We start from the raw sequence: 21,461 nt of genomic DNA on the forward strand, positions 1-21,461 counted from the left end.
GGTAGTGGGTTGTTGTTCCCACCAACAGTTGAGTGAGTACAGTACGCTCCGGTCAAGATCCAAAAAAAGTTTCGATAGTAAGAGCCGCACGCAGCAAGGGCTCTTCTACGGTACATAGTACCGGTATTGTTGCTGGCCAAGAAACCCCCCCCCCAAAAAAAGAAAAGAAAAGGTGCTGCCTGCAGGAGGGCGTCATTGGCACTTGCCTGGCACGCGAAATCTATATTTATACAAGCGACGGGCCTCATTTCCTTCGACCAACTGTCGGGGTATTCATATGTGGTGGTGGTGATGTCTCCACTTTGTGTTGCTATATTAATCCGCGGACTTTGCTGTCATGCCGTCACTTGTGTTTGAAGAAAGGGAGCGCTGGGAAAGACAATATACAAATACTCAGTACAGTACAAATGAGTAAAAAGAATGGGTGCGATTGCAAATTAATCTGCACATTCGTAATAGCCATTGCCATGCATGCATGCATGCATGCATATGCGGATATTGGTTCGTATGTATTAGAAATATAAAATAAGAAAAAAAAATTATTTATATAGAAAGGGTGATATAAAAGGGGGGCGGTCTGAGGGTTCTGGTGATGACATCATCGCACCACCCACCGCCTTGCAAATGTCTTAGACAATCCAGTAAGATATCGTGTCCACGGACAAAGTAAGAGAAAAATGAGCCGGCAAGGGCCGGATCCGGAAAGAATGAAATTTTAGAAAATCGTCTGCCGTCTATATGCATGAGTTCGTGATTGGAAGCGCAAGTCATCATGGTTGGTTGTAGTAGTAAGCGTTCGTCACTTGGGGTCTTATCGTGAGAGGTCGGTGTCAGGGCGTTGCGGTTCGTGAGTCGTGATCTTCATGGACTCGTCGGTTCCTTCCAGCTCAAATGCGACAGACGAACTGGGACTGGATTGCGCGTGCGAGGGTGTCGCACTCAACAACGGAGTTGACCCCGTCGATGATGGTTGGGAGCCCCGGTCGGATGGGCTGGAGTCGGATCCCGAGGACGATGCTGATGCGGTTGCTGCCGCCTGCTCTTCCGGAATGGGAGGCGGCAGGAGACTGTCCCGATTCTCCAACGGCCCTAACGTCCAGCGCCATTCGCAGCGCCGCTTGGCGCGTTTGCGCACCGGCGTCTGTGGTGTCATGTCCCCCAGCTTCTCTCGCAAGGCGACCGCGCGGACCTGCCGTTCGGCCTTTTGGTGCTTTCGCTTCTTCCGTTCCACGGGCGACAGGAGGTTGTGTTTGAAGGTGGGTTGGGGTTCGTCGTCAGAGGTGTTTGTGTCGGATGATGATGATGATGAAGATGAGTTATTTGCGGCGGAATCGGAATCCTCACTGGGTGTGCTTGTGCTGGTGCTTAATTTCGGACGCTCTTCCTCCACGTCATGGAGGTCCGAGTGGCGCGCAGTGTAATGGACATTTTGGATTTCCTCCTCCAACGGGTAGCGGTAGCTGACTTGCTTCTTGGCCGGGAAGAACACCCGCCTCGTGGCGGGAGCGCCGGTCGTCCCGTTGGTTGCCACCGAGGTGGACCGGCGACGGCAGCTGGGCTCGAGCGGGGAATTGCGCAGGATGCTGCGCACCCCCATGGGTAGTTGGTATGGGTGGTGGGTGGTGTAGGGTGATGAGGGCTTGCTGAACCGGTGACTGGGGAACTTGGAGGAGGGGGAGGCCGTGGCGGAGACGGGCGCAGTCACGTCGTAGGCATTCTTGAAGGTATTCCGGACGGTGGGGGATGCGGTCGAGCCGGCCACCAGTGAGAGCGACAGGCCTGTGGAGGAAGTGCCGAAAGTCAAGGGTAGGGAGGATGTTTGAAGGGTGAGTTTTGGTCGGGAGGCGATCGTCGACCGGGTGTTGGTCGTTGGGGCCAAACTGCAGGCCATGTTGGAGGAAGGCTGTTGCGGGGTCATGGAGGTTGCGAGCATGGTGGACAAGGGCCCCTCTGCGATACAAGAGCAGGAGTTGCAGATGAGAGGATAAAGATCTGGTTCATGTAAGATAAGGTCGAAGAGGAAAGAGGGAAAGGATGGTTAAGAGGAAGAAGAAAATAGGTGAAAAGAAGAAGAGTGCGACGTCGCCCCGCAAGTGGATGAATGGATGGATGGATGAGCGGCGCTGCAGACCGACTTCCACTGGGCTGTGATAATGAGTGGAGATGGGCTAGATGCAGGGTAAGATTAGATATTTATTATTATTCTTATGTGTGTTATTGTGAGTCGTCTTGTTATTTGTTCTGGATTCAGATTCTTGTATTTAACGTAGACATATGAGAGGTACCAGATCCATCTTAATTCACAGGAATAATGATGTGACGGAAAAGAAGAGGCAAAATCGTCGTCAGTCAGTCAGTCAGTCAGTCAGTCAGTCAAGTGCAAGTGCCAGTGCAAGTGCGAGTGGACTGTGGACTGTGGACACTGAACTACTGGTGGTGGGCGCTTGGACGGGCCCTATTTTAAGAACACCGGCGATCAAGCAGTACGTGCTCGTCATGATATGATGGATCTGTTGATCCCCCATATTCGGTCTTGTCACCGTGGCATGGGCATCAGGAAAAGACAGCAGTGATAGCCAGTTACTTTGACTGAGTGTAAAAGATTCGATTGAAACCCAACGACGAGTTTCATCATCTTCACCACCTAAAATCCTTCTGCTGGTGTTGTGTCTTGGATAACAACAGAGAACCCAAAACGAGTCAGACCCAAAGATGGAGTGGCGGCGATGATGGCAAAGGATTAGCCGCTGTGGAAATTAAATCACAGTCCAGACGCAGCCAGAGAAGAGCCATCCACGTCGTATCGGCCTATCAGCGACAGCTATCGTGCCATCGAGGTGTCTAAATATAGTCAATCCCACGCCAACCCAACTAGCCTCTTCCTTTCTTTTTTTTTTACCTTACATTTTTTTTTCTTCTTTCTTTTTTTCCACAGGCCCATCCAGTCCATTCCGGGTCCAGTCGGGCGTGTAGACGACACGCGGCGGGCTCACTTTGAGGGTGGAGACCGGGCGATAGCGGCGGGGATAGAGAGACAAAAACGAGTCCTAGTGACTCCGACTCTGGTTCCTGTCACTTGGGCATGATGGAACGGTTCTTGGCGACTCTTAGCGACTTCTGGTCCCGACCAGAATGCGGAGAGAGGATGGATGGAATACGCAAGTGATGGATGGATTGTGCAGTAACTATGACTGTAGTGTTTTCTTTCCTGCAGCCTTTTCCTTGGCTGGGACTTAGCTAAACGGGTTCGGCCGAATGCAGATTAGTCTGTGGGGAAGTTCCAAAAAGGGATTAGTGCTACTGTCACGGGAGAAGAGCTAGCTTAGTCATCCAGGGTCCACTGCGCACCAGCCACCTCTCATCTGCCAGCCACGCCCCAGCCTCCTCCTTCCGTCTCCACCCAATCAGACCATTACTCGCCGTACTGTCAGCCTTGGAAGTTTTGTTTAAGTTTCATTATTGTGCTAGGTGTGATATCAACTAGTCCATTGTGCCTGTGTCTCCATCATTCCTTCATTGCATCCTGCTGTTTATTCTTAGGAACCGGATTTGCTGCACTGGCCTATCAGCGAATGGAGTGTCCTCCACCACGCTACTGACAGGCTGCAGCACACTAGGTATTAATCGAGCGCATGGTTGGCCGACAGTGCTGCCTGCCACCAAACTTGTTCACTGCGCGTCGAAACTCTCACTTTCAAGGCCGTTAATCTGGGTTAGCCCATGGCCACAGTTCCATCCAGAGACGATCGTCGAATCATCTTGCACTTTGTCAGTTGACCCGACGTCCATGCCCGAGCTTCCTCCGGCTCCGTAGGATTGTAGACCTCGACGACCGACTAACCTCATCTCGCACGGCAGGATTATGACTGCTTCTACGCCGCGGTCTTTGAGGTAGAGCAGCCGGTGCTGAAGTCGCTGCCGTTGGCAGTGCAGCAGAAGCAGATTGTGGTAACCTGTAATTACGAAGCACGGCGGAGGGGGCTACGCAAGCTCCAACTGATCCGGGAGGCCAAACAGATCTGCCCGGACGTCGTCATTGTTCTGGGCGAGGACCTGACCCGCTTTCGCGATGCCTCCAAGCGGCTTTTCTTCTATCTGCGATCGTTCGTCTGGGGGGACAAGGTCGAACGGCTAGGCTTCGATGAGGTATGTTGGCCGGACCTCCACAGGTTCATGCACTATCTTTAGTACCACGGCTGGGCCCCGATAGCACCTCTAACCTGGTCATAGGTGTTCATGGACGTGACCGAGATGATCGATTACAACGTTGACCTGCTCAACCGCCATGACCTGGAACACTCGTTCTTCCATCTTGACCGGCAGGAACCCACAGTGGGTTTCACCTACAATGCCACCCAAGTGCACGGGTCCACTTACCCTGCGGATCTGAATTTAACGTCTGTAAGCCTAAGCTCGAATGGAGAGATCTCAGGGCTCTACACGCGGCTGCTCGTGGCCTCGCACTTGGCAGGCTTCCTGCGAGGCCAACTCGAGTTCCACATGGGTTACACGGCCACAGTGGGGATCTCAACCTCCAAACTGCTAGCCAAGTTGGTAGGCAACACACATAAACCGAACAACCAGACCACCCTTCTTCCACCCTACGACGCGAGACCAGGCGCATTGAAGAGTAATGTGGTGACCTTCCTTGATGGACATGAGATTCGGAAGATTCCCGGGTTGGGCTCCAAGCTGACTCGGAAAATCACCGCTTACCTTACCAAAGCCGGCGCACAGGCCAGCTCAGCCACCCCCCCTCTGACAGATGAGCCAAAGACCGTCCGCGATGTGCGACTGAGTTCCAGTATGGGACCAGCCCTGCTGGACCGTATACTCGGCGGACCAGGTGCACCCCGGGATATTGGTGCGCGGGTCTGGGGCTTGCTAAATGGCGTTGACTCTGCGCCGGTTATTCCGGCGGGCGACGTGCCCACCCAGATCAGTATCGAGGACACTTATGGGCGTCTGGATACTCTGGAAGACGTTCGGAAGAAATTAATCTCCTTGACGGCTAGTCTTCTCCGTCGCATGCGGACTGACCTGACAGAGCAGGACCTTGAGGTAGATGCAGGGCCCGATCAACTTGTCCACAGCTTGGAATCCGTGGAGAAGTCCTCAACCCGATGGCTGGCTCGTCCTCGGACACTGCGCCTGTCTACGCGACTTCGGAACCCGGGTACTGAGGGTGTGCGACCGGCTCATCGGACCTCGCGCTCTGAGCCGCTCCCTGCATATGTGTTTGCCCTGGATGAAACTATCGATGCTCTGGCGGAGCGATTGGTGCATGATCCCCTGCTATCCATGTTTCGCAAATTGCACCCGGAGAAATCTGGCTGGGACCTTCAATTGATGAATGTTGCGGTGACGAACATGGTTGAAGGAGCCGGCGATAGGAAGCAGAGCAGTGGACGCGACATTGGAAAGATGTTCCAGACTCAAAGAACAGGGACCAAAGCATTTTCTTGTGCACAGTATGCGGACGTGCCCATCTCAGAGACAAAGGAAACCATTGCCGAGTTTCGTCCTGAGGCCAGTTCTAAGGCTGGGGAACCGCGCAAGATTGTAGATCATCCTGTGGGAGATGTGGCGTGGGAGGAAAGCGACGGGGAAGAGGGCATGCTCTGCATAGCCTGTGGTATCTGTGGTGCCTCGATTCCTCATTTTGCGCGCGAGGCGCATGTTCTATATCACGCAGCTCCGGATTGATATCCCTTGGGTTTAAGCATAAGGAAGTGACCCATTGCCATGGAGACGATGTCATCATGTGTGCATTGATTCGTAGGTATGATTCAAACATCTTGTAAGTGGTTTTCTGTAACATTTGCAGTGACTGCAGAGATATCCCCAGCCAAGAGACATAGCACGATGTCAATATCATAGAAAGAGGAATAATGATAAGATATGAATGAAAGCATCAGTGCAGCCTCCGGCGCTTACACTGTAGACCGAGTCGAAAAAGAAGGGGGCCGGGCGGGGGCTTGGCATTGTCAACAAGTCCATCTTCTTTCCGCCTGTCAATCTTCCATTCTTCCACTCTTTCATTCTTCATCATTCCTCACCCTCTTTGTTTGTTGTTTTTTCTGTTGACGTTCGTCAGGCCTGCTTCTAGTGCCTGGAGGGCCTGAGGGATCTTTATCCGATCGGATCCGCCTCAGTCTCTTAACTATTCCATTCGTTTTTGATTGTTGTTCCTCCTGCCATTTTCCCCGCCAAGGCTGCTGCGCCTCTGCGGGCCAAGAGAGAGACTCCCTCGGCTTCTGTGAAAGTGTGAGAAAAGACCCTGATCGTCTTTCTCCCGCCACAGGGTCTTGCAACAGACCATATCAGACCCTTATCCCGTTCGTTGTGCACTGGCTGCATACGGCGTCATCTCTCCATTATCTGCCAACCAACCAACCAAGAACTTGTGCTATCGCTTCAATCAATTAAACCGATCCCTTGGCATAGATACAGGAGTGGATTTGAAACCCGCCCCCCATCTTTAATAACGGGTCGCAGTGATCATCCAAACCATTGTCTCACGCTTGGCGGCTGCCTGATGTTTTTGCTTAGAAAGACTCCGGGGGAATTGGATCTGACTTCTTCTCCCTACCGCTGCTGTCATCTGCTATTGTTTTGCAAATCACTCGTTACATTCACTTTCCGCTCGTTTCGCTGGCCGTGAAGTCCAGTCATTGGCGGCCATGAGGGTCTTCTCTTACTCCCTCCCGTTGATTGCAAGCGCAATATCCCTCTTTGCTTGCGATGTGCAAGGTTGGTTCTGTTTCCCCTGGAGATTTGGGTCAATTTAACTCAGTTGTCAACGCAGCCCGGTCGCAATCACCCAACACCATTCATCACATCTCGACATTAGACCACCCGACGATTCAGACGCCCTCGCATCAGGTTGATCATCTGACACACTTTGACATCACCTTCAACCTCCGTGACAAGAATCAACGAGTCAAGCTCGAACTGGAGCCGAATCATGACATTCTGGCGGACGATGCATATGTACAATACCTCGATGCCGATGGGAATGTTCGACGAGCGGAACCCATCTCTCGCCAAGACCACAAAGTCTTCAAGGGAAGGAGCCTAATCGGTCGGGGTCAGGGCATGTGGGATCCAGTCGGATCGGCTAGAGTCTATCTCAAGCATGATGGTGACCAGCCCCTTTTCGAAGGCGTATTCAGTGTGCATGGGGACAACCACCACGTGGAGTTGAAGTCGACGTACCTACAGAAGAAACGCAAGCAGGATGCCGATATTGTCGACACCAAGGGCGAATACATGGTCGTCTACCGCGACTCGGATATGTATCGCGTCCATACAGAGCTAAAGCGATCGGTGCTGGAATCAACATCATGTCAAGCTGATCAGTTGGACTTCAACGTCGATCCAAATCACCCGGTTCTTTCATCCTATCAAATGGATGTGGATTCAGATCGTTGGGGAGTCATGTCGATGAACTCCTTGTTCGGGTTGAGCAAGCGGCAATCGGATACCGGCAGCGTCTCTGGAAACTCAGGGACCGTGAATTTGGCGTCGACCATAAGTGACACTTCGGGCTGCCCCAACACAAAGCAAGTGGCCTTGATCGGAGTTGCTACGGACTGCTCATTCACAGGCTCCTTCAAGAATGAGACTGCAGCGAAGCAATGGGTGATTAGCACAGTCAACAGTGCTTCCAGCGTTTATGAGAAGTCTTTCAATGTCTCGATTGGCCTGCGCAATTTGACTATCTCGGAGAGTTCTTGCCCTGAGAACCCACCCGCGGCTACTGCATGGAATATGCCCTGTTCGAGCGGTAACCTCACCTCCCGTTTGAATCTGTTCTCCGAGTGGCGCGGCCAGCATGGTGACTCGAACGCGTATTGGACTCTCTTCAGTAACTGTCCGACCGGCAGCGAAGTCGGCGTATCTTGGTTGGGACAGCTGTGCAATGCGGATGTGACTGCTAGCGGCGACAACTCTGTCAGTGGTGCCAATGTCGTCGTCCGCTCCTCTGGCGGTGGTTGGCAAATTTTCGCCCATGAGACCGGCCACACATTCGGTGCGGTGCATGACTGCGATTCTGACACTTGTTCGCAAAATCTCGAGTCCTCATCGCAATGCTGCCCGTTGACATCCAAGACATGTGATGCCAGCGGCAAGTATATCATGAACCCCACGACGGGGACTGACATTAGCTCGTTTTCAGAGTGCACGATCGGAAATATCTGCTCCGCCATCGGCCGTAACAGTGTCAAGTCGAGCTGTCTCTCGGCGAACCGCGGCGTCACTACCTACACAGGTAGCCAGTGCGGGAACGGAATTGTCGAGGAAGGCGAGGACTGTGATTGCGGTGGTGAAGCTGGCTGCGGCGACAACAAGTGCTGCAATCCTACTACATGCAAGTTCACGTCGGGATCCGTATGTGATGATTCTAACGACAGCTGCTGCTCGTCATGCCAATATGCTTCTGCGGGCACGGTGTGCCGGGCCAGCCGGAGCGAATGTGACTTGGCCGAGACATGCAGCGGCAACTCCAGCTCATGTCCTTCGGACTCGTACAAAGATGATGGCACCAGTTGTGGGAGTAGCGGATCTGGCCTGAAGTGTGCCAGTGGCCAATGCACCAGCCGCGACTATCAATGCCGCAGTGTGATGGGCAGCGTCCTACACGAGAACAACACGTACGCTTGCTCGGCATATAGCTCCTCGTGCGAGTTGATTTGCAGCTCCAACTCAATCTCATTCGGTGGTCAGTGCGTGGGATTCAACCAGAATTTCCTGGATGGAACTCCTTGTGGTAGTGGCGGCTACTGCAGCAATGGAGACTGCAAGGGACAAAGTTTCAAATCGTGGATCAACGACCACAAGGCCATCGTGATTGGGGTCGCCTGTGCAGTGGGAGGCTTGTTGCTCCTTGGCCTGCTTTCCTGCTTAGTTCGTCGCTGTCGTCAACCACGCCCCATGGCTCGACCTGCACCCCGACCTCCCTACGGGCCTTGGAACGGGCCTATGGCTCCGCCTCCGCCAATGAATCAATGGCCGAACGATGCCCCGGCTCAGGGATACCAGGGCTTGTCCTCGCCTCCGCCGCCGTATCCCGGACCTGGACCGGCTGGACCACAATACCCGCAATATCCGCCCCAAGGGCGCTATGCATGATTTTCCTTTCTTTCTGCCACGCACGTAGAACGTGCATTTACACGAGCGCTGCATAATGAGCATTGTAGACTCATAATTGTGACACTTGCTTCTTTCAACTGGGTTAGGGTGGTGTTGGGTGTTTGTCTTTGGATGTGTGGCTATTTCATTTTCTATTGGGGTTGCATTTTTATGTTCTGGGTATCATCTTGGTCATTCTTTTTGACCGGCTTATCATCGACATTGTACAGTCAGGTTCGTCAATAAATACGATTGCTTTATAATTCAGCTAGGCTACCGGGTGCTGGCCACTTTTGTATTCTAGACTCTTGGGCTGCTTGCCACAAGTTGTATATCTTAGTAGGATGTAAGCTCAGTTTAACACATTCATGCAGCTCAAGATGGATATTTTTTAGACATCTAGTCAAGTGAAGCAGCAATGAGAGTACAAGATAAGTCGACAAACGAGGAAAATAGAATCGGCGCCTGCCCAATGCCCAAAACGATAGTAAAAAAGAAAATAAAAAAATAAGACGTCAATCAGCCTTTCAGCTGCAGGACCACATAACCAACCTTTCCTGCTGTATAGTTCCACCCCCACCAACAACAACCAAGTGGTGACAAGCTGAAATCCACCTCTAAAGCCTCAACTCAAACCCATAATCCCAACAGGCAAAAAAGCCTCACAAAACCAACCAACCAACCAGCCATCCTCTCGCCTCAAATATCCTAAACCTTAGTACCTTATCACTTCCCCCCCCTTCTTCGATCAAATCATCCCCTCAACCCAAGAATTCGAGGGCTTACTGCCAACAAATACTCACAAACGCCTCCTTGGTGACACCGCCCACCCCCTCCAGATCAAACTCCTCAATCATCGCCCGCAGCTCCTCCTCCTCCAGCCCGGTCTCGCCCAGCTCCCGCGCCACGCGCCGCAGATCCTCCAAATCGATGTACCCCTTCCCACCTTCGTCGAACAGCTCGAACGCCCGCATGATCTCGTCGCGCGGATCCCGTTCCAGGATTTTCAAGGCGGTGACGGCCTGGAAGGCGCTGAGGGGCATGAGGAGGTTGGACGGGTGTTGGGGGTTGTTGGTGGCGGATTTCTGGAGGGGTTGTGGGGGGTTTTGCGGGGGTGGGTTTTGCGATTGTGCTTGGGCTTGTTGTTGCTGGACTTGTGGCCGGGGTACGCCGTAGGTTGTGAGTAAGGAGATGAGTTCTTGTTTCGGGAGGGAGAAGCCTAGTGCGCGGAAGGCGACGCGGAGTTCGTGGTAGTCTAGGTGGCGGTCGCGGTCGAGGTCGAAGAGGGTAAACTTTTTTTTTTGCCCGGGTGTTAGCTTGGGGTATGGGTTTGGGGGGCAGGTTGATGGGTTTGGGCTTTGAGGGTACGTACGGCTTCATTAATCTCCTCCCGCTGTTCCTCCGTTAATCGACTCAGCGGGTTCGTCGTGTCTTGTCCGTGGGCTTGCGAGTGCAGCGGCGGCGCCGGGGGCCCTCCGCCTTGCAGATGGCTGTGCTGCGCGGCTGCGTGGCTCGCTTTGTTGCTGCTGGGGTCGTTGCTGAAGTCCCCGATGCCTGCGCCGATGCCGCCGGGGTTGGGGTTGGGGATGCTGCTGCCGCCGCCTCCGGCGAGGCCGCGGTGGCGCGAGAATGAGGACGCGCTGAAGGGTAGGGCGTTGGCGGCGTTGAGGGAGCGGTCGGGTAGTTTGCCGGCGGCGTAGGAGCGCGAGCCGAAGGGTTGGGTTGAGGAGGCCATTTTCTGGTGGTGGTGGTGTTGTGAGGTACCGGGCGGGTGTGGTGGTTTGGTTTTGGTATGGTCGGGGTAGAGGGCGTTGGTTAGGCGAGGTGGTTGAGCCTCATTGCCCGTGTCCGTGTGATTCTCGGGGGTTCACAGTATTGTGTTGTTTCTGTAGGGGTTTGGGTTTGGTTATTAGGATGTGCTGTGAGGGTGTCTAGGTATTCAGGAGAATCAGGCCGCAAGAATGAGTGAGAGTGTCGGAGGTGGTGGAGAAAAGGAGCGGGCGATGGAGACGCGCAGCCAAGACGGGAACAAACATTAGATTGCCCAGTCGGTTGATGTTGATTCCCTCCCTCGGTGTCGACTTGCTCTCCTACTCATTTACAACTATTTACTCCGTATTTAGGGCTTGAATTTTGGCGGTAGCTTCAGCTCTGGGTCATCAATTCGTATGCAGTTTGTTTTCCTATCTGCCCTTGATCTATGTTCTAGCGGGATTGTAGATGTTTGATGTACGAGATGCTCAAATGGCACGGTTCCTCTCACCTCATCAGATCTGGATCAACCTGAGTCCCCAAGTCCAGCTCCTCCAAGAATCTGCGTCCCTGAATCGGCTCCGGTAAATACTCCTGTACCACCTCCCCATCCGCATAATTAGGATTGTACTTGTACTCCTTCCCATACCCGAGCTCCTTCATCAACCGCGTCGGGGCATTCCGCAGGTGAATCGGAATTGGCAGCCCGGCGACTCCTGGTTCTGCCAGGGCCGCGAAAGCATTATTGAGGCCTCGGTATGATCGCGTACTCTTCTTCGACAGCGCCATTGCCACCGTCGCGTGTGCCAGATTGATCCGTGCCTCTGGGAGGCCGATTCGCTCCACAGCCGCGTGAGTGGAAATGGCGAGCGTGAGCATACTATTGTCGGCCAGCCCGATGTCCTCCGATGCCACCACAATCAACCGTCGCGCGATGTACAGAGGGTCTTCTCCCGACTGAATCATACGCGCGAGATAGTAGAGCGCCGCATCCGGGTCGCTTCCTCGGATGGATTTGTGGAATGCTGAAATGGTGTCGTAGTGTTGGTCGCCCGCACGGTCATACACCAGCGTCTTCGTCAGGGCCCGTTTGATCTCGTCCTTGCTGATGCCTGCACGCTTGGATAGATCCATCGCGAGCTCCAGGAGATTAAGAGATGTTCGCGCGTCACCGTCGGAGAATCGTGCCAGATAATCAATCAATTCATCATCCACCAGCTCAGTAGGCGAGTAGCTGGGTCCTTCCACACGAAGCGCCCGCTGCAGGATTGATTTGATATCCTCATCCGTGAGCTTGGATAGCGTGAACGTGCGACATCGAGAGAGCAATGCGCTCTGCACTTTGAAGGATGGGTTTTCTGTGGTGGCGCCAATGAGCGTCACTTGGCCACTTTCCACCGGCCCCAAAAAGACATCCTGCTGCGACTTGGAGAAACGGTGGATCTCATCGCAAAAGATGATGGTCTTTCGGCCGGTCAGACCAAGCTCACTTCGGGCCTCGGCAAAGATCTTCTTGCACTCCGCAACCCCGCTGCTGGTGCTGTTAATTTCCACGAAGCGACTACCCACCATGGACGCAATGACTCGCGCAATGGTCGTCTTGCCTGTGCCAGGCCCGCCCCAGAGGACCATACTGGGCACGCGATCCTGCTCAATGAGCCCCCGCAGCACCCCCGTTGGGCCCACCAGTTCCTGGCCGCAGACCTCGTCCAGTGTCCGCGGGCGCATACGCTCCGGCAACGGGGCTGCCTTCTGGAAAGCGTTCATCTTGGGACGCTTGGGCTCCGACGGTAGGTCATTACTCTGTAGTTTATGGTTCGTCTCGACGGCGACCTCAGCCGCTAGCGGGGCTGTCCGCTTGCCATTGACATTGCGCAGCGGGGAGGAGTCCGTAATGGGTTCTCGTGATCCATTACTCTGAGTAGAAGCCTTCCGGGCAGACGCTGGCTGGAAAAAGGACGGGACGGGGGCTTTTTGCGAGGAGGGGGTTTCTGCGCTGGAACTTGGCTCGTCGATAAAGTTCTGACAATCGGAATCGATATGATCGTTGATCTTCAAGCTGGGGACAGACTTGCTGCAGATGGGACACGATACCATTTTGACGAGCAAGCTGATGGGTTTATCAATATTCGAGTGAGCTGCTTGATTGGACTGGCCGCGCGCTATCTGATAGACCAGCTACCGGGGATAGAATCGACTACCATTGAAGCCATTGAGAAGATGCTTAACGCGTTCCCCACGCGTCAGCCGCGGCGGCGATAAGAGCCATCGGCTGACTAATCCTGTCAATCTGCGATGACACATGTGACGCCGGGATGCCTGAATGCCTGAATACCTAAGGGCGCGAGGAATTCCTGTGCGACACTATCAACAAGATTTATGCTCACCTCAACGCAATTGTTAGATTAAAACAAGTCAACTGACCTTCATGATCTTTGCAGTAGTGTGTTATCTTGTAAAAACAACAGCTTATCAGTATTCATTGCCAAGGCCAAGCACGCAATAACATCCGGTTCGACCCAAAGCGGAAAGCTTGAGTTTCCCCACCATCGCTTTCCATCCCCGGACTCCTCCCTCTTCTCCCTCTTCTCCCTCAGTTCCCGTCTCTTTTTCTCTCCTCTTCTCTTGCTCTTTCGCTCGCTTCACTCCTGGCTGGCCCCTACTCGACTGCTTGCCTCTATGTACCGGGGTTCACGTCTCTTTTCCATTACTGCAATTTGTCAGGTCCAGCCCTCCACATCTTCGCTGCGCACTTCTGCCTTCCCCTCCGCCCTCCCCCGCTATCCAGCTTGCACACGTCCAATGTCGGTCACTGCGGCTCGTCCCGACCCTTTTCGCCCGGCCAAGAGGGTCGCTGGTCAGAAACAGGATGTTTGGTACGAAGCATACCTAAAACCTGTTGTGCTGCGGCCTGGATTGCTGACCGGCGCGCAGGTCCATTGTCAATGAAGCTGCTGCCGCTTCGCCCGTTCAGCCCATCGTGAACATGGGTCAGGGTTTCTTGTGAGTAATTAACTAGCTTGTAAGCTCCCGCAGTAGAGAACTAATGACGCTTTCTTTTCAGTGGCTACAACCCTCCCAAGTTTGCTCTCGATGCTGCCAAGGAAGCCCTCGACCGCGTCGAATGCAACCAATACTCCCCGACCAAGGTACATTCCTCCACCAAGGAACGAGAGCGCATAGTCGCATAGACTCACATACCTTCAGGGACGTCCTCGTCTCAAGCAAGCCCTAGCGGATGCTTACTCCCCCTCATTTGGTCGCACCATCAACCCGGACACCGAGGTTGTCGTTACCACGGGAGCCAATGAAGGTGGGATTGTCTTAAATAAGCGAGGAAGTACGCGCAGCTGACCGAATACAAGGTATGCTGAGCGCTTTTATGGGATTCATCGAGCCCGGCGACGAAGTTATTGTCTTCGAGCCGTTCTTCGACCAGTAGGTTGCACGGTCTTTCCCCTCTGCTACCCGTCTGACGCCGCCCAAAGATACATCAGTAACATCGAAATGCCCGGTGGTACAATCCGCTACGTCCCGCTTCATCCCCCCAAAGATGGCGCTACACGCACTTCCTCCGCGGCTGAGTGGTCCATTGACTTTGCGGAGCTGGAGAACACGATCAACTCGAAGACGAAGATGATTGTAAGGCACTTGGACTCTTCTGCAAATCGTACTCAACTGACTCAACCTCGCTAGGTTCTGAACTCGCCGTAAGTGCTCGCATTCCAGCTTGGTATGGAGTGAATCAAGCCTGACGTCTACCAGTCATAACCCCGTCGGCAAGGTCTTTTCCCGCGCTGAACTCGAGCGCATTGGTGAGCTTTGTGTGAAACACAACCTGATCATTCTTTCCGACGAAGTCTACGACCGTCTCTACTACGTTCCCTTCACCCGCATTGCTACCTTGTCCCCGGAGCTCTATGAGCGCACCCTCACCGTGGGCTCGGCTGGCAAGGCTTTCTATGCCACCGGTTGGCGTGTGGGTTACCTCATCGGACCCGAGCACCTGATCAAGTATGTCTCCGGCGCCCACACTCGTATCTGCTACAGCAGTGTTTCGCCTCTTCAAGAAGCTGCCGCGGTGGCTTTCGAGCAGGCAGACAAGGTCGGCTTCTGGGACGAGAGTAGGAAGGAGATGAAGGGAAAGATGGAGCGTTTCTGCCAGATCTTTGACGAACTCAACATTCCGGTAAGTGACGACGTCGTGAATTTCCCAAGTACTCTACCAACTGAGTTATATAGTACTCGGATCCTGAGGGCGGATACTTCGTCCTCGCAAACATGGCCTCTGTGAAGTTGCCTGAGGATTACCCATTCCCTCCCCATGTGGCCAGCCGGCCTCGCGACTTCAAGCTCTGCTGGTTCCTCATCCACGAGGTGGGAGTTGCAGCTATTCCTCCCACCGAGTTCTACACGGATGCCAATGCCCACATTGCCGAGGATTACCTCCGCTTTGCCGTTTGCAAGAATGACGATGTGCTCGAAACGGCTAAAGAGAGACTACGTGGCTTGAAGAAGTACATCAAGCAGTAATTTAGACTGCACGACCCTTCATCGTATAGATTTGCATCGATGTTTGGTAAACACCGGTTTCAACAACGGACTTACGATAATATAGACTTCATGTGTCGGAGGCTGGACTGAGCAAAATTGAATAGATTTGCAATTTGCTATCTGTATTGTTACATGACATTATCTCCATCCTGCCGGAGCACTAACAAGTGAAAAACAACATCCGCTTCATACTTCGTCTACCTTGCCTTGATATTACCCAGAGCAAACATAGATGAGTAAAGTCAACACCGTCAACCATAACAGGACGAACCAGGATACCCAACACGACAGCACAGAGCCTTGGAGCCGGGATACAAACAATGTTGACATGAATGTCAATCATGCTTCTTCAGGACCCTCATTCATACCTTCGATCTCCATGTTGCCGGTACCGGCGCCATCCCAGCCATCACCACGTCGAAAGACCCTCTGATCCTCCTCCGCCACGCCCTCGAAGCCCTCACCGAGCATGCGCTTCTTCGGGTCGTTGACTGTCGGATGAGTGGTTCTGGCTGCGCGGAGAATCCAGTAAGTTGATTCCATATTCCTCACAACTTCACGTAGACCACCTCCGCCTAAGGAACCCAGGAGTCGACGATACTCGGACCGGCACACCTGATCCGGACAGTTGCGGCGGTTGCGGCCGTCCCAATCAGTGGCACATGCGTGGCGCTCTCCCGTGATGTACTGCTGGATGGACACGCTTGTCTCCGCATGGATCTGGTAGCGTAGCGCGGCCTCAAGCTGCTTGGATGCGTTCGCGCCGCGGAGTTGATCACGAATGAGGCGGTACATGTAGTCAACCAGCGCATGAACCTCAACCGTCGCTATCAGGAAGAAGAGAGTTATGTCAGCCCAGATTTCACTTCAGCCAACTCACCTTGACTCTAGGGAATATCTGTATCAAAGAACATACCAAACAAACAAATCGCCAGCACACGCCGGAACCGATCCTTCTCTTCGAAATCCTCGAAGCGCACGGTATGCACCACGCGCTTGGCGCAGCGCACCGCGGTCGTGTTCTCGGGGAACCCGGCGCGCACGTAGTCGGCCCAGTCGGCGAAGATGAAGTAGTCGCCCTGGCGCTCGTTCATGCGGAAGTACACCGCCTGGCGGTGGCGCTCGGGCATGTCGTAGTTGTGCAGGCAGGGGATCAGGGGCGGACCTTCGCGGACGTCGCGCGGGATCGTGCTCTCGCGGCAGGGGTGCACGAAGACCTGGTCGCCGCACACGGGCCAGTGCGTCTTGATGCCCTGCAGCAAGTGGTCGCGGCAGCAGTAGCGGGTCTCGGAGAAGGGGCCGCACCCCGGACAGATCACGGTGACTCCATCCCAGGAGTTGCAGCGCTTGGGGCAGTTGCGCAGCGCGCAGGGGAAGCCGTGGCTGTCGAGTTGCCAGAAGAATCCCTCGGGCTTTTGGCTGGAGAGCGTGCCGCCCCGGACGTTGGAAATCTGTTGGTAGTGGGTGGTGCTTGTGCTTGTGCTTGTGGTGCTCGCCGTAGGGCTGAGCGGGGTTCTCGCTGTGGATGTGACTGTGGTCGGGGGAGGCGGGGAGGGGTGCGCGTGGCTGCTACTGGCGACCTGGGGGTGGGTCGCTGGTGGTGGGAGTGGAATTGTTGATCTATTGGCGCTGGACTGCGTTGTGGTGGTAGTATTGTTTCCCCTGGCCTTTGGCTGGGTGCCGGTTGTCTTGGTGGTGGATGGCTCAGAGGTCACGGCGGTCTGGGGCGTGGTCTGAAGAGCCTGCTGGCTGGCCGTCCACGCGGTAGAGGTCGTGCTGGTGGACTTGGGGGTCAGATCGTGCGCGTCACCTCCTTCCCCTGCCTCCTGAGTGCCGGATTTATCAGTATCACCTTGACCCGTTTTGCCTTCCCGCTGGCCTTCGGCGGTGGCTTCCTGGATGGGGGTGAGCGCGGTTCGAGTGGTGACAGTGTTGCTCTGAGGCGTGGTGGGCTCAGGATCCCTCGAATACGGAGGTGGAGAACCGGCTTCCTTGCTCGAGCCCTTCGCGAGAGTCGACTCTTCCCCGTCGGTCTTGGTAGGCACCTCGGACCTTGCAGTCCCAGGCCGGCCACGGCAGGGCGCCACGGTGAAGTTCGCGATTCTCGTACTGGCCAACAAGGGACCCGCGTAGGACTGACCGGGTGGCGTCTCGATTCTCAGCAGCCCCTCTATCGGCTCGATGAACTCGGACGGGTTTCGTTGTAGGGCTTGCAGCCTGTCGATGGCCGCCTGGATGGCTACTATCTTGGCAGCAGTCTCTGGATCGTGTATCCTTTCGCCTTGATCCTGAAAAGCGGCAGCGGTAGTATCCGGATGGACTCTGAGATTCCGACTGCCTCTATTCTGAGCAGCAGCAGCAGTAGCAGCAACGGCAGCACTCAGCTTGATGTCCGACTTGTTGATTTTGCTCGTGTTGCTGGCGAGCTCAGGTAGTTTGTTCCAAGTTGCTGGTGCTTTGACCTCGTGGCGGCTGCTGCTGCTACCGTTGTTGCTGCTGCCCTTGTTGGTCTCTGCTTCTTTCGCTAATAGCTCGTGCTCGTTGACAGACTTGGTCAGGGCGGTCGCCGCGTCGGAGGCCTCGCTCTGTCCGCTGGTGGATAGGTTGCTCGATTCGGCAGCTCCTGTGCCTGCTCCTCCACCACCACTACTACCACTACCACTACCTCCTGCTGCCGCACGGTTGGCCTTCTTTCTGTTCTTCTTGGCCTTGTTCTTCTTGGCCTTCTTGGATGACTTGGTAGGCTCCATCTTTGGGGTGGGTGCGGTTGGCTGGGGTGGCTGGGGTTGCTGGGGGGATTGGTCTTGAGATGGGCTCTGGGCTGGCTCTGATGGCTGAATAAAGAGAGATGAGGAGGCTGTAAGAGGTGGGCTTTGTGGCTGTGGATGTTCGGAAGGCTTTTCTTCAGATGTTGAAGGGTTAATTGAGTCAGCTGGTTTCTCTTCGGATTTCGATGCGACAGGTGAGCTCAATGGCTTCCCAGAGGTGGTTTCCTCGGCTCTTGGAGAGATAATTGGGTCGACTGCTTGTTCACAAGCTTTGGCTTCAGGTTTCAATGGGATAGGTGAGCTCATTATCTGTACAGAAGGCTTGTCTTCGGAAACTGAAGGGACAGGTGAGCTCAATGTCTGCTCAGATGTCTGAGCCTTACATGAAGATGCACGGGCTGACAAGCTGGAGTGTTTGCTCTCAGGTGTTGAAGGTCTTGCCGTGGCCACTGGCGTCTCAGAAGATTTACCCTCAGAGGTGATGGGAGCCGACACGTCCAAAGGCTCTTCACAATCCTTATCCTGTGATGATGTGGCAGGCGAGCTCACTGGATGCTCACTGGATATACCCACAGATGCTGCAGGAGCGAGCGAGCTCAGGGGCTCCACAGAAGGTTGTTCCTTCGGATACGATAAGACAGGCGGACTCAGTATGTGATCAGAAGGTTTGACCTCAGATCCTAGAGAAAGAGGTGAGGTCGCTGGCTGCTCGGATGGTAGAGCCTGTGGGGAGGTTAGAAGAGAAGAGACTAATAACTGTTCAGAAGGTCGAACCTTGATAGATGATGCGACAGACAGGCTGGCTGACTGCTCAAAAGCTGGGTTCTCGGTTGAAGAGAAGGTAGGAGGAAGAGGAGATGAATCATCAGGGTTGACTGGTGTAGTATCAACCACCGTCACAACAGGTGTCGAAGGGGTCTGCGTCGGGGTCGGGCTCGAAGTGGGAGTCGAACGAGTGGCTGTTCTCGCGCGGAGCAAGTCAATCGCCTCAGTGCGAGATCTCCTGTCTACTGAGACATCTTCTTGACTGCCTGTAGGTCGTCCAACGGACTCCATTAGTTTGGCTGGACGACCCATCGTACTGGGTATGAATGAAAGTAGAGGTGAGAGGGGGATGGGGGGTGGGGGGATGGAGTGATGGTTGTGTACAGGAAGAACGTACTGGCACCACTGCTTTCGAAATCAAAGATATCGTTGTCAAAGGCGGTGTTGCTTTCGTCACGTCCCGCTGTGTTGTTATCTTTCTGATCTGTGTTGTGGTGAATGGTTGTCTGTTCGATCGACTTGGTGATCCCGTGACTTGGCGGTTCGGTTGATGGATTCTGGCTGAGAGACTCCACGGCCTGTAACCAACTGACTGGCCGGCTCTCCAGTGTGTGGTCAAGCTCGGCCAGGAAGCTGGAAGATCCGGCTTTCTCGCCTGAGCCTGCTACTGCTGCTACTGATCTCTGCTTGTTGCCTCGAGGACTCTTGGCCATCTTGATATCACATTGGGTCTGCACGATATGAAAGGGCAAGGATAAGTGAGGCTGGTTAGGTGCGCAATCTTTTGGCGAGCCTTTCTCTCTTTTTGACTTCGCTTTTGACTTCTGTCCTTTGTCAGTGCTAATATGTCTAGTAGATTCAAGTGTGATGTTATACCGGTGAGGTTGCTTCAGCTTCACACCACAAGTAACCAGTTCGATATACTTGTTGCCGGTGGTTTGTTGACCGACAGCTTTGATGGACTTACGCACGAGAGAAAGAAGACCGCCATACAGAAGTGTTGCTCAGGGACCTTTTTCATTGATTCACTGCACTACCATGCGGGTCCCTTACGGGGCTGCCATGAGCCCTGACATCTTCACTACACTAGAGATACTGAAATGCGCTGCGAAACTATGTCTTGATTGTATGTCCCAGAGAATTCCAAGCTACTACGCTATGAGAACTGTCTTTGTTCACTGTCTTAGTTCAAATTATCTCAGGACTAAGCGATGTACTCAATGCAAACATGGCTCCTTTATATCGAAGTAGATTCTGTGGCAGTGGCTATCTTTTTGAAGATGATATCGAATGAGTCCATGTCTCCATGGTTTATATTCTAGCAAATCAAGTACGACGCGCATAAGTAAGATCATGTCTATCAGCAAGAGAAGAAAAGACAAACTCCTGATGCAGTTTGAAGCACGTAGTGAAGAGCCTGCCATCACGTGCCGCTAGTCTTGTCTCTGTTTTCTGGCGCAGGCTGATTCCCGGTCTCAGTCAACTACCTACACTTTTATGAAAAGCAAAGACTTATACCATCACCTGAGTCAATGACCAAGACATTTATCGATACCTGAGTCCTCAATATCCTAAGCATCCAGTTTCAAGGTGCTCAGTTTCACATGCCTCTAGGAATAGTCAAATGACAGAAACCCCCCGTTGCCTGCTGCCTACAACACCACAGCCCAGGAAGCGCCGTCTCGGTTCAACACCAAACAACCCCGGATAGAAAAGACCATAAACACGATGGCATGGCTAGATTAGTCTTCCGATCGCTGTGGGGCTCCCGGTTGATTCTCCTCCAAGACTGATCAAAATGAGTGGCTCAGAGCGCTTGCGCTGGGCTGAAGTGTTAAGCGCCGTTACTATCTTCGGCCGGGCCACTGCTGCAGAAACCCATCAGATCAACTAGTCCATCTTCTTGTCTGCACGGGAGCGATCTCTGCGCCAGATGAAACCAAGCTACCTTAAGAAAGAAGGGAGAAGATTTCGAAATCAGCTGCTCATCCCCCTCAGACCTTTAGTCTTTGTTGCGATCTCCGTACAGCTGTCCTGAGTGGTAGCCTCCTTTGGCGCGGCGATGGAGCCCCAAACAATCATGACTTACTATCTTTGTCTCACTTTCGCAGCGCCATGAATGTGTTTATCCCGCAGAGCCCTCCTGGTGGAAAGAAAAGACCCATATATTATACAATGACTGCCCGCCTGGTTCCCCCTGTTTGGGTCTCCATTGTTTTGCGCTCTCTTGAATGATGGACTTTTTCTTGTGTTAATCCTTTTCTCTTATTGACACTGCATTCTCTTGGTCTCTTAAATGATACGATAATTCCCTTTGTTTAACCATTACCACGACAATACTAGACACTGCATCATAGACTTGCTTGTGGGCTTTTGAGATAACTCGCTGCTGGTTCAGGATTATCTTGTTCTTACTTTCTTACTGTTCTCTGTTATTTTCATTCCCCTTTGGTGCATACTAGACTTGCTTGTGATTCCATTGGCAGT

General features: G+C 53.6%; 7 protein-coding genes across 7 annotated transcripts; 3 read left to right on the top strand and 4 right to left on the bottom strand.

Moving 5' to 3' along the window:
* Positions 1-556: 556 nt before the first annotated feature.
* Positions 557-1,641, bottom strand: ASPACDRAFT_75668 (uncharacterized protein). The gene has a single exon (XM_020204508.1). The coding sequence runs from the start codon at positions 1,595-1,597 to the stop codon at positions 812-814; it is 786 nt and encodes a 261-aa protein (XP_020060512.1). The 5' UTR covers positions 1,598-1,641; the 3' UTR covers positions 557-811.
* Positions 1,642-3,478: 1,837 nt separating this feature from the next.
* ASPACDRAFT_1853084 (putative DNA polymerase iota) lies at positions 3,479-5,880 on the top strand. Its single transcript, XM_020197293.1, has 3 exons — positions 3,479-3,768; positions 3,859-4,146; positions 4,231-5,880. Exons 1-3 carry the CDS (start codon positions 3,721-3,723, stop codon positions 5,704-5,706), a joined length of 1,812 nt encoding a protein of 603 aa, XP_020060513.1. The 5' UTR covers positions 3,479-3,720; the 3' UTR covers positions 5,707-5,880.
* Positions 5,881-6,683: 803 nt separating this feature from the next.
* Positions 6,684-9,135, top strand: admB (ADAM family of metalloprotease ADM-B; the record flags this gene model as incomplete). Its single annotated transcript, XM_020199167.1, has 2 exons — positions 6,684-6,753; positions 6,809-9,135. The coding sequence occupies 2 exons, from the start codon at positions 6,684-6,686 to the stop codon at positions 9,133-9,135; spliced, it is 2,397 nt and encodes a 798-aa protein (XP_020060514.1).
* Positions 9,136-9,485: 350 nt separating this feature from the next.
* Positions 9,486-11,142, bottom strand: cdc31 (putative cell division control protein Cdc31). The gene is made up of 2 exons (XM_020195647.1): positions 10,508-11,142; positions 9,486-10,427 (listed from the first exon to the last, which is right to left on the bottom strand). The coding sequence occupies exons 1-2, from the start codon at positions 10,868-10,870 to the stop codon at positions 9,918-9,920; spliced, it is 873 nt and encodes a 290-aa protein (XP_020060515.1). The 5' UTR covers positions 10,871-11,142; the 3' UTR covers positions 9,486-9,917.
* An 89-nt stretch (positions 11,143-11,231) lies between these two features.
* Positions 11,232-13,096, bottom strand: ASPACDRAFT_1895387 (ssDNA-dependent ATPase MGS1). The gene has a single exon (XM_020198700.1). The coding sequence runs from the start codon at positions 12,982-12,984 to the stop codon at positions 11,395-11,397; it is 1,590 nt and encodes a 529-aa protein (XP_020060516.1). The 5' UTR covers positions 12,985-13,096; the 3' UTR covers positions 11,232-11,394.
* A 474-nt stretch (positions 13,097-13,570) lies between these two features.
* ASPACDRAFT_75670 (kynurenine--oxoglutarate transaminase) lies at positions 13,571-15,709 on the top strand. Its single transcript, XM_020204509.1, has 9 exons — positions 13,571-13,763; positions 13,822-13,890; positions 13,952-14,036; positions 14,095-14,200; positions 14,253-14,325; positions 14,376-14,529; positions 14,584-14,597; positions 14,653-15,076; positions 15,130-15,709. The coding sequence occupies exons 1-9, from the start codon at positions 13,690-13,692 to the stop codon at positions 15,418-15,420; spliced, it is 1,290 nt and encodes a 429-aa protein (XP_020060517.1). The 5' UTR covers positions 13,571-13,689; the 3' UTR covers positions 15,421-15,709.
* A 71-nt stretch (positions 15,710-15,780) lies between these two features.
* On the bottom strand, positions 15,781-19,687 carry ASPACDRAFT_39796 (uncharacterized protein; the record flags this gene model as incomplete). The annotated part of the gene is made up of 4 exons (XM_020200655.1): positions 15,781-16,268; positions 16,358-18,932; positions 18,984-19,240; positions 19,372-19,687. The coding sequence occupies 4 exons, from the start codon at positions 19,685-19,687 to the stop codon at positions 15,781-15,783; spliced, it is 3,636 nt and encodes a 1,211-aa protein (XP_020060518.1).
* Between the last annotated feature and the right edge of the window lie 1,774 nt (positions 19,688-21,461).

This window comes from Aspergillus aculeatus, assembly GCF_001890905.1.
Source record: "Aspergillus aculeatus ATCC 16872 unplaced genomic scaffold ASPACscaffold_2, whole genome shotgun sequence".
NCBI classification, from domain to species: Eukaryota; Fungi; Ascomycota; class Eurotiomycetes; order Eurotiales; family Aspergillaceae; genus Aspergillus; species Aspergillus aculeatus.

What these genes read in the sequence shown, in the direction of transcription:
- cdc31 (XM_020195647.1), bottom strand. Translation starts at nt 10,870, where the DNA reads ATGGCCTCCTCAACCCAACCCTTCGGCTCGCGCTCCTACGCCGCCGGC. An exon ending in GGGAGGAGATTAATGAAGCC is followed by an intron (nt 10,428 to 10,507) that starts GTACGTACCCTC and finishes CAAAAAAAAAAG; the next exon opens with TTTACCCTCTTCGACCTCGA.
- ASPACDRAFT_75670 (XM_020204509.1), top strand. Translation starts at nt 13,690, where the DNA reads ATGTCGGTCACTGCGGCTCGTCCCGACCCTTTTCGCCCGGCCAAGAGG. An exon ending in GGTCAGAAACAGGATGTTTG is followed by an intron (nt 13,764 to 13,821) that starts GTACGAAGCATA and finishes ACCGGCGCGCAG; the next exon opens with GTCCATTGTCAATGAAGCTG. An exon ending in AACATGGGTCAGGGTTTCTT is followed by an intron (nt 13,891 to 13,951) that starts GTGAGTAATTAA and finishes CTTTCTTTTCAG; the next exon opens with TGGCTACAACCCTCCCAAGT.
- ASPACDRAFT_1853084 (XM_020197293.1), top strand. Translation starts at nt 3,721, where the DNA reads ATGGCCACAGTTCCATCCAGAGACGATCGTCGAATCATCTTGCACTTT. An exon ending in GTCGAATCATCTTGCACTTT is followed by an intron (nt 3,769 to 3,858) that starts GTCAGTTGACCC and finishes CTCGCACGGCAG; the next exon opens with GATTATGACTGCTTCTACGC. An exon ending in AACGGCTAGGCTTCGATGAG is followed by an intron (nt 4,147 to 4,230) that starts GTATGTTGGCCG and finishes ACCTGGTCATAG; the next exon opens with GTGTTCATGGACGTGACCGA.
- ASPACDRAFT_1895387 (XM_020198700.1), bottom strand. Translation starts at nt 12,984, where the DNA reads ATGGTATCGTGTCCCATCTGCAGCAAGTCTGTCCCCAGCTTGAAGATC.
- ASPACDRAFT_75668 (XM_020204508.1), bottom strand. Translation starts at nt 1,597, where the DNA reads ATGGGGGTGCGCAGCATCCTGCGCAATTCCCCGCTCGAGCCCAGCTGC.